The 9,990-nt window shown below is 42.3% G+C and overlaps 2 protein-coding genes across 2 annotated transcripts; one reads left to right on the top strand and one right to left on the bottom strand.

Annotated features, from left to right (window-relative positions):
- Positions 1–1,040: 1,040 nt before the first annotated feature.
- On the bottom strand, positions 1,041–3,722 carry elp5 (elongator acetyltransferase complex subunit 5). Its single transcript, XM_055938844.1, has 8 exons — positions 3,358–3,722; positions 3,192–3,252; positions 3,011–3,091; positions 2,691–2,902; positions 2,328–2,503; positions 2,133–2,228; positions 1,941–2,041; positions 1,041–1,846 (listed from the first exon to the last, which is right to left on the bottom strand). Exons 1-8 carry the CDS (start codon positions 3,410–3,412, stop codon positions 1,738–1,740), a joined length of 891 nt encoding a protein of 296 aa, XP_055794819.1. The 5' UTR covers positions 3,413–3,722; the 3' UTR covers positions 1,041–1,737.
- Positions 3,723–4,346: 624 nt separating this feature from the next.
- On the top strand, positions 4,347–9,744 carry LOC129865821 (PHD finger protein 23B-like). The gene is made up of 5 exons (XM_055938843.1): positions 4,347–4,921; positions 6,064–6,095; positions 6,227–6,319; positions 6,506–7,142; positions 7,762–9,744. The coding sequence occupies exons 1-5, from the start codon at positions 4,894–4,896 to the stop codon at positions 7,953–7,955; spliced, it is 984 nt and encodes a 327-aa protein (XP_055794818.1). The 5' UTR covers positions 4,347–4,893; the 3' UTR covers positions 7,956–9,744.
- The last annotated feature ends 246 nt before the right edge of the window (positions 9,745–9,990 follow it).

Below are 9,990 nucleotides of genomic sequence, written 5' to 3'. Positions count from 1 at the left end.
AGCCACCGCATCGGTCTTCTCATTATTGGCGGGAACACCCACATTGGCGGGAACCCAGTAAAAGCTTACCACCACTCCCATCCTCTCCAATCCCATTAACAGCAACATCATATCCACTAACAAATCAAAATCAAAAGCTAAGCAAACAAGTCTCCCATATCCAACCTGCCTATCTTCAGTGGTTTCACCTCCTCCACCCATCTCAAACCTATAATCATGGCCATAAACTGGGCCGCATACACTGACACATAATCAGTTAACCGCTTACATACACTAATATTGAAATCTGGGATATACACCACTGACTGGATCCTTTGAAGCAATAAATATCCTTAAAAATGTATTACACCAATTATCTATATACCGCTCCACACACCGTCTCACATCCTCACCCCATTCATAACCACATCTACACTTGGTTTTGGAAGCAGCCACAGAGGAACGCACCCTAATGCAATTGCCACCCTATCTCTTTCCCCCAGTCCATATTCTACCACCTTCTGGCCAATTGTCCACCTGTACACCCTCTGCTTACCCATTCCTTGCTCCCAGCATTCCCCAGTTGCAGTGACCGCTGGATGTCCTTCTGAACTCCCTTTCAACCTCACCCAGTACACTAATGCAAGTTTGTCCTGCCTTATTCTCAGTGGCAGTTCCCCACTATTCACCTGCAATTATTACCCTGAATAAACATGGTGAAATACACAGATAATCATTTTTATTTTACCTTTATTTAACTAGGCAAGTCAGTTAAGAACAAACTCTTATTTACAATGACACCCTACCGGGTTAACTGCTTTGTTCAGGGGCAGAACGTTAAATGTTTACTTTTGCAGCTCGGGGATTCAATCAAGCAACCTTTCCGTTACTGGCCCAACGCTCCAACCACTAGGCTACCTGCCACCCCAATAAGCATTGTGTTGTTTTATATTATCATCATTGATGACGTAGAAGTCAAGCCAAGCTATTTAAGTTGTATTCATGTATATTCATTGCTGACTATTCCATGCCAGTGATGTTGATTGTTTTTAGAGAGTAGACCAGTGCCAAGCTTTTATTGACCATTGAATTGGTATACAATTGCATCCTTGAGGGCCATCACAATAACTCAGTTGCTCCTTTAAAGGCCTAAAATTAGCAACAAACTATAGGAACTATTTTATCATTAGTCTATGTGATTTCCTGTGGCTAACGTGTTGGGTCTGACTAGACATGCGTAGAACCGAACAATAGGGCCACAGACTCAAGCTCACACACCAGTGGTTTGCAGTAGAAACTGCAAGCATTCTGTACAAAAAGGTGTCAATTTGAGGCATTACAAATGTGATAGTATAGGGATTTTCATTACAAAAGAATAACTAAATTGTTAGAAAATATACAGACAAACTGCAAACAGTAGCCTTTATTTAAACAGAGACCTGTCGTAGGCTGTAGGCATCTGATCTCAGCATCATTCAGTCTTCCGCTGAAATTTTCCTGAATTGATTGTTGTAACAAGCAATATATCTCCTATACTTACAGACTCCACCCAAATAAACTTCCTCCACTGCAAAAACTGGCATTCGGTAAGCCTGGTATTTTGTTAAACTTTCATTTAAATCTCCTCTGGGAAAGTAAAATAAATATCTCAGGCAGGAACCCAGGCTATTATTGTGGTTTCCGGCATGTAAATGTCCAAAAGTGGCATTAACTGCAAGGAGCAGGGCACTGTACTCTACATGGCTAGTAGCCTGTCCTCTAGACATCAAGGTCATCATCAGGATCCTCCTGGTCATAATCATCATTGGCATCAGGCTCGTATAGGATCCGTCCTGAACCGGTGCCCGGGTGCAGAAGTGCTGACTTCCTGGAAGAAGACAAATAGGGAGAGTTCGATAAACACCTCAGACAGTAGCAAGACAGCATATGTAGAGAAGGCATGGCAGATAACAAAATCTCACTTCTCTTTACTGAAGACGAAGGGAAGCGGCAGTTTTTCTTTGGCCTCTCTCTGTGTATCAGACAGGCGCAGGTTAAAGGTCAGGTTGGCTGTTGGATCCACCTGGGGAAAACAAGAGAATCATACAATACCATTGGCTTTTTCCTTATCATTCTCACATTGTGCATGTCAGGAATCAATACAGGCGTGCTACCTCAGATTCGTCTGTATTCATCGGTGTGCTTCCAGGATGACTGCGTTTGCTCTGTATTGTAACTGTCAGGTCCTCATTGATGCTGAAGATCTCCTCCTGTTAACCGACACACAACCCTTCAATCAGCAGAAAATGGCTAAGACAGTTAAATTCTTCAATTCAAACCAGCAGCACTCCATGCTCCACTGTTCTTACATCTTGCATGAGCTTGCCCGACTTGGTGCGTCTTGTTATTTTGGCGACAGCTCCTAGTCCTCTGGTCCCTGGGGCCACTGTGATGACTGAGGTAGCCAAGTGGCATATGCTTCCCACAGTACCTCGCTGATGCAGGTCTGAGTGCAGCAGACCAATTACTGCTCTCACAACTCCACCTAAAGACGAATGAATTAAGTGGAGCCTGAACTGAACTGGAGCCTAACAATTTCACTGACTTCAATGTACAACATGGCATCAATATTGATGAAATTGGAGAAACTTAGCTAACCTCTTTCTGCAGCGTTGAAATAAAATGGAGCTGGTCAAATCAGAAAGACAGTGTTTATAAGTACCATAACAAACCTTTTTTGAGAGCCTGAAGTTTCTGGCAGATAGCAGCAGGGTCGTGATGCCTCAAAATCCACGACAGAGAGTCAATGACAAGTGTCACTGCTTTGGCCTGAGGTGTTTGTTTGAGAAGAATGCCGATGTCCTCTAGGGTAAACTGGTGGACCGTAAACGGTGAGTTACCGGTCCAGCCGAGAGGGTCAGAGTAGGCATTGTGAAAGTGCAGCCTATATTCAAAGTCCGGGGAAAACAAGAGCAAGTTAACGCTTGATCAAGAAATCTGCTAGTAGTGTTGACTCCCATCTAAAGGGAGTTTCTTACTTGTTTATAGTCACCTCTGTGCAGATGTTCTGTCCAGTCCATCATTGAGTTCCTCTTGACTAACCTCAAACCCCAATACATGGACCACTTCTTCCCTGAAACACAATATATTGGTATGACATTAGCGCACAACAAACTATATGAATACTAACTAGATAACAGCGAAAATGTTCATGTCATGGGTAAGTTATTTACCGTTTAAGTGCTGTATTGATGCAGCTTTTCAGGAGGTGCCGACCACAGTAATTCACAGAATCTGTCAAAGTAACGCAAAAGCAACAACAACAAAAAAGCTAGGTAGTTAGCTAATGTCTGTGGTTCTGAAAACAATGACGAGTTTACCACCAGCAAGCATATTTACCTTGTATCAAAATGAATCCTCCCGCTTCTGTTCCTTGCAAAACTTCCAGCAACATATTAACGTTACAGGCTAAACAGCTTCCTAGCTGCCCAAATAGTTAGCTAACGTTGTAGCAAGAGTGTCGGTTATTACGTGTGATGCCTCTTCATCCGCCTTCAAATATTGATGCTGCCCTACAAATCTGATGACAATTCTCATGACAAGTGTTTGTCAACTGGACATAGATGGAACACCGAAGTTTGCGTTTAGGAGAATAATGAAGTTGTACTATTGTATTTCCATGTACAAGTCACGCAGCTCGTGCCAGGGAAAACTCAATGCTCCATAAGCATCCGGTTTGTATCCCCTTTCGCGCTTGCGCCTAAGCATGATGCCGTTCTTGTCTATATTTTGGTCATGAAATCATTAATGTAGTAAATTAGATTCTTACATGATTTATACAAGCCTGTCTGAAAGATAACCTTGAAATGCGCATAGTCTAACTGACTCAACAACCAAAAATACGTATCTAAGTTAACTCGTTGATACTACTTTATATACAAGCCTGCCTGAAAGGGACCTCTGATGGTCCCTGCAGGGGCCCAATGAAGGTTCTTATGGTAGATGCAGACAATTTGTTTTTCTTTGCGCATGTTTTCTGACATTGAAATTAATTCAGTAAGGGTCATTGTTAACTGTCAAAAATTTAGAATTCTATTTGACCACATTTTCTTGCATAACATCGAAAATGTTGGAGAACAGGCATTACAGTCTTAGTCTTACTGAAATTGGATGGTGTGGTGGTTGTGTTTGGTGCAATAAACCATTTTTTCATGTTTGATATACAGACCACTGAGTTAGATACAAATAAACCTCAGGTAGGTGCAATGGCACATGGGTAGTGTAGTTCTATGGATTTATCGTCCGTCTTCGTTAAGAAGAATATACACACATTAAACTACACTACCCAGCAAAGCGCAGAGCTGTCACTGCGTTGTGGCAACCACAAGGGGCTTCTGCAATCAGTTGACATCGCTGATGGCTCGAGGAGGCGCGCAAGGGGCTACACGGAGTAGACGTATATTTTGTTAAACTCTTGTCGATAGTTTCTCGTGTTATGGAACAACGTCAACTGCATGTAAAAAATATGTTACCTGAATGCTTTTGTCCTATACAATGGATGCACCTGCTGCAGTTTTTCTCCGGTGACTTAGCTCGTTAGTTTACTAAAGTAGTTTGATTGCCAGGATTATGTATGCAATAGCTGCTGTGACGAAGAAATTAGCAATTAGCTAGCTAGATAGTTATCTTGTTAAACGGGCTAATCGGAATTATTGTTGCATTTTCTGTTGGTTAGCCCGGTACCTTGCCTGCTGAACTATCCAGAACACAAGCCAACAAACTCCAATAAATTCGCTTGGCTTCGAAGAGTGGTGTTGACTACTCCGTTCTTGGCTAGGGCTTCTCCCGCACAGTCAGTAGTCAAGTCAGGAGAAAAGCACAGACGCTGTTAGCTACTTGGTAGCTACCATCACGGGCCTTGTTGCTGAGGCGACAATGCTTGAAATAATGTCTGAACACCAAGGTACGTTTTAAAGTGTCAGTTCACATAGTACATTTATATTGAGTTCATTGCTAGTTGGCAGACATTCTCGGTTTTGTTAAAAATCCTCCTTCAGTGAAGCAACTGTTGGTTGTTCAATCGCCATGCTAGTTGGCTAGCGAACTAACGCTATCAAACGTTAACATTAACTGGCAGTTTACTAGTTAGCAAAGTTTGTTACATCGCTGCTAACAGTCGAGAACGTCAATTAGCTTGCATAGTTATATACACATAGTTATCTTTTTTTATGCAGTAACGATAACTATATATAGGCTACTGTACCTAGTTAGCTCATGTTTGCTAACTAACCATGTCATTGGTTGCTAATGGTATGTTAACCGCTGGCTAGCTACCTAGAAGTTTGTGCTAAGCAAATGGAGCCATAATGTCTGTTGCTTTGCCAGCAAGCTAACGTTAACATGTCTTGAATAGCTAACATTAGTTAGCTAGCAAATAGTGCTCGTTGGTTAACAAGTTACTGTAACTAGTTAGCCAGATGCTGTTAGCTACCTAGCCATGTTCAAAATTCGGGAGGCTCCCCACGCCATCGCAGCCGTGAGCTAATGTTGGCTCACAATGCATGTTTCACGTTTGTTAACTAACTACTGTTAGCCAACATAGCCAACCATGGATATCTTAAACGGTCTTCAATTTGCGTCGCCCGTTAGTAGAAACTATCACGACAATGTTGTTAGCGGTAACGTTAGCTGGCTAGTTTGTGAGCAGGGCAGGTATTCACTCATTTTTAGACAACTAAACGCTAGCTAGCTAAAAAGGCAATACGTTGCAGCACGAGGCTAGACATCAACTTAGCTAGTTTGCTACTTTTAGAATAGAAATGCCCCCAGCTACGTTAGGTTGCAGACTTTGCGTTTTGAACCATTGCCTGGTTCAGTTGTTCGATTGCATGTTTCATTGCTAATGTTAGCTAGTTGTCGCTATATTCTCTAGAATAGATACATCGCAAGGCCGAACAAAAATAGACCAACAGCAAGCTAGCAGCTAACAATACTTCACTGCGGATGGGTTAGTGGAGAGGATGACGTTTTTGTTTTTTTACGTAGTGATTTTGTTTACAAATCTGAACAGATTATAGTATAGTAATATTGTTTTCTTCCACACAGATTCGTTATTGAAGTGCAAAACGGATACTCTGGTAAATAGACTTCTGATGTGACGTTTACTTTAATCCCCCCTTCTGATCGGTTCACAATTTTTTGGGGTGTTGTATGCATGACTTATTAGCTTGGTTAATTTGTGTGAATGCCATTGTTTTTATATCTCTAGCCTCCAGAGAGGAGAAAGAGGACCGTAGAAGACTTTAACAAGTTCTGCAACTTTGTCTTGGCATATGCAGGCTATATCCCCAATCCTAAAGAGGTAGGATAACTAGGCACACCAGGACATCAAGTTACCCCATTATTGATGGTGTGTGTGTGTCTGTCTTTTAATAGGGTTTGAGAACTTACCACATTTTTAAACAACATTTATGACCCTATGCATCAAGTATTGTTTGTCCTGTACTGTTTTCTTTATTGTTCTTCTGCTACACCTGTGGCTGTGTAGGAAGGTCCATGGTCGCCAGCATCCTCCAGCTCTCCGCACAGCTCAGGGGCGTCAGGGGAAAGCGGGGGTGGTGGTGAAGGAGGCGGCGGCGGCAGCTCCTTGGGGGCCAGCTGGGGAGACGGCGGCAACGACCTGCACACCATCCACACGTTTGTCCGCAAGGCCCGTGCCAACAAGGGCAAGAGTATGCGCCGCATGCACTCCGACAGCTCCCTGCTGGACAAGATGCGCCTGAAAGACTCCCTGTACGACAGCCAGGCAGGCAGCAAGGCAGAGCGCAAGAAGGACAAAAAGCTAAAAAAGTTGTCGATGGGTTCTGCCATTGGCGGCGGGGGCGAAAGCGGGAGTAGCGGCGGGGAGAAGAGGGCCCGTATCAAGCGCAGCAAAAACCCCAAGCAGGCCAAAGCCCTCAAAAAGCTTAAGAGCTCGGCCACCCAAAGTGAGACAGACTCAGAGACGGGCCATGCCCATCCCGGGGAGCGCCTGGTCCGAGATGACCTGACAGGGAACGGGGTCTCCTCACCAGGAATGCAGGGGCTGGCTAAGATTCAGGTGGAGGAGTCCAACCGGGAGGCAGAAATGAGCTCGAGCGAAGGCGAGACCTGGATCGCTGATGAGGACATCATGGTGGAGTCGGGTAAGTGATTTCATACTGACCACGCCGTGGACAAGGAAGTGCAAATATCTTTCAAGTTGTAAACGTGAGTGCAGTAATCTCACACAAGATGCATCACTTCAGTGTCAGTCTATGGCTGCAGTGTTGGCTGGTAAAATGCTTGGCATGTAATTCATCCATATTAATGCACTGGTCTGTTCCGTGAGTTCTAAACCAGAGGCTCATACCTGGGGTGTGTTCAGCAGGACACAATGTTTTGTATGCTTCAGATTAAAAAATATGTTATGTAGAACAAGCATGCCTCCCTGACATGTAGAATAAGGAATCACGTCAGGGGAACATTGTATTTAATGAGAAACTACTTGGGAACAATTGGTACTTTCTGGAACTTGAGTCACCATGTAACCAATAAATAATTAATGGATAATAAAGATGTAATTACTCTGTTTTCGTGTAGTTTCTAAGTAAATAAGTAATTAGGGGCCCATTAAAATAAGACCTCAACAAACAAAACAGTTGAAGTGCCTCTTCTCTTTGAAAACGTTTGCCCCCGTTAGGTGCCCACTGAACCCAACGCTACTTGTACCACTATGATATGCCCCCTCTTACCTCTTTTTTCTCTCCCTCCTTCCTCACACAGGTGACGACTCTTGGGACTTAATCACCTGTTACTGCGGTAAGCCGTTTGCGGGGCGTCCCATGATCGAGTGCAACCAGTGCGGCGTGTGGGTCCATCTGTCGTGCGCCAAGATCAAGAAGTCCAACGTCCCTGACATCTTTTACTGCCACAAGTGCAGGGACACTCGACGGTCGGGGCAAAAGAAAGATCCCTAAAGAGAGAGGGGGTGGGAGGGACTATATCCCTCCTATATCCCTTTTCAATCTACCCTATTTTCTGTTTTCCACTACAACATCCGAGTTATTTTCTGCGATGCCTGCAGCTGATTGTTAACCCTCACCTGGACAGCAACTGTATCGTTAGTTTTCTAGGTGTTATTTTTTGACAATCACTATCCTCACTTATTCATGTAGGTTCTTTGTCACTTTCTGCCTCTGTGAAAACTGGGCTAAAACAGGAAGACATTGGGGGGAGATCTCTTTGTTATCTGTAACATACAAATAGATACGCTTCTCTTGCTTAGTATTCTTACTAAATTGAGATTTTTTCATTGAAATGTTAGACTCCCAAACAGATATCCATCTCCTGGTTTTCATGTTAAGGTCATAGCATAAGGTGCATGACAAGTTATAGAGAATTATTTATTTAGGACATTGATGGACAACTTTTCTGTCTGTCAATGTTCAAGGAAAAAAGCTAGTATTTTATAATGGTACATTGACTATTGTGAGACACTCTGCAACCAGTAATCAATGCAATGCGACTGCTACACCATGACACAGGCACAACCCCCTTCTTTCTCTGAAAAGAAAACGGATACTCCTGTTTATTTTTGTCCTTAAGTTTCTCTTTTTAGTGTTAGAAGGGCAGCTCTCGTTTTATTTGATTTTGTAGCTACTTTTTTCTCATGTAAGCTTTCGATTTGCGATTGTTTATGAATTTCTTTGTAGTGTTAAGCCCCTGTGAGATGTCTCTCATTGGATGTTTTCAGATTCTAACAAATACCAGATCAAATCTGAAATGTTGAATCTATTCTATTGACATATGCAAAGACAGTTGGTGCTACAAGAGTGCACATTTTAAAAGGCGAGCCCAAACCAAACACCCCTTTGAGGTGTTATTTTTCATTGGAAAGTTAATTTCTTTAGTTTCATAGTTTCAGTAACTGCTAAGAGCCTGTAACTCATAAACTGAGGGCTGTGCCGTAAAGTTTTTTTGATGCAGCCCATATCCAGAAATATTTGTTGCTTTATTCACCCTTTCTGTTTTTTGTCAACAGACATCTGCTACAGCACAGCTTGATAACTTTGAGTTCCCTCAGCATGACAATGGCGTCCTATGACTGCCCTTTTGGTTACGGTTTGACATGGCTACAGCCTTCAAATTCAATCTACAATGCTTGTTTTGTTTTTATCTACTTTTTGTGTGTATATTGTTTTTCATCAAGATACTTTTGGTTTGGGAATGTCATTGTTGTGAACTGTCGTGGTGGGAAAAGTTGGAGAATCGTCGCTTTACCTTGTCAAAGTGGCTCTAACATCTTTTTGCATGAATGGTTGTAAAAACTTTTTTTTATTTTTTTTTCATGTTATTGTTTTTTGGTTAACTTTTCAGAAAATGCTGGTTGACATTGCTCCCTAATCAGAATAGCATACAAATCTCTTCCCCTCATGATCTTCTCATTTGAAAAACAAAGTTGACTGTTTGTAGTGTACAGAAAAATCAGTTGATATCAGAGTCGTGGACTCGTGGAAGTTTATGTTGGTAGGTTTTACCTGTTTTTGTTGGTGGGAGAGTCATGTTTAGTCCCCAAAAAGCAAATGCACTCTCGCCACCACCTTTCCCTTCGATTCTCTGTGTATATACCCTGTTCTTCGATGACTGTACATATGTGAAAGTGAAAAGAGAGGGGAAAAGAGCCAAGCAAATGCTATATTTTCGGCATCTGATATTGTTTTTCTTTAACTGTAGCTTGAAAAATAAAATGTTTTCTTTTTTGGGGGAGCACCTGTTGTATCTTATCTTTCCAGTATATGTAAAGTAGATTAATATATTGTAAGGAATGCATTTTATTGAAGTTAGGCACACATGATGTGTTTGTCATTGTACATACTTACAGAACCACTAGAGGGGGATGAGTCCCAAACATCTAAGCAGGTTAGTACACTAGTACAGCATCTTAAATAGAAATAAATAGTTATAACATATTTGTGGGAGTGCATCTTTACAAAACAACCAACTAATTGGATT

The sequence above is a fragment of the Salvelinus fontinalis genome, chromosome 11 (assembly GCF_029448725.1).
Source record: "Salvelinus fontinalis isolate EN_2023a chromosome 11, ASM2944872v1, whole genome shotgun sequence".
Taxonomy (NCBI): Eukaryota; Metazoa; Chordata; class Actinopteri; order Salmoniformes; family Salmonidae; genus Salvelinus; species Salvelinus fontinalis.
This window is presented reverse-complemented; position numbering and strand designations above follow the sequence as displayed.

Bases quoted from the DNA above. Each gene is read 5' to 3' on its own strand.
- elp5 (XM_055938844.1), bottom strand. From the start codon at position 3,412: ATGTTGCTGGAAGTTTTGCAAGGAACAGAAGCGGGAGGATTCATTTTG. The intron at 3,092-3,191 runs GTAAATAACTTA...ATTGTGTTTCAG, and splicing joins ATCAATACAGCACTTAAACG to GGAAGAAGTGGTCCATGTAT. The intron at 1,847-1,940 runs GTGAGATTTTGT...GTCTTCTTCCAG, and splicing joins TTCGTCTTCAGTAAAGAGAA to GAAGTCAGCACTTCTGCACC.
- LOC129865821 (XM_055938843.1), top strand. From the start codon at position 4,894: ATGCTTGAAATAATGTCTGAACACCAAG. The intron at 6,096-6,226 runs GTAAATAGACTT...TTATATCTCTAG, and splicing joins AGTGCAAAACGGATACTCTG to CCTCCAGAGAGGAGAAAGAG. The intron at 7,143-7,761 runs GTAAGTGATTTC...TTCCTCACACAG, and splicing joins GGACATCATGGTGGAGTCGG to GTGACGACTCTTGGGACTTA.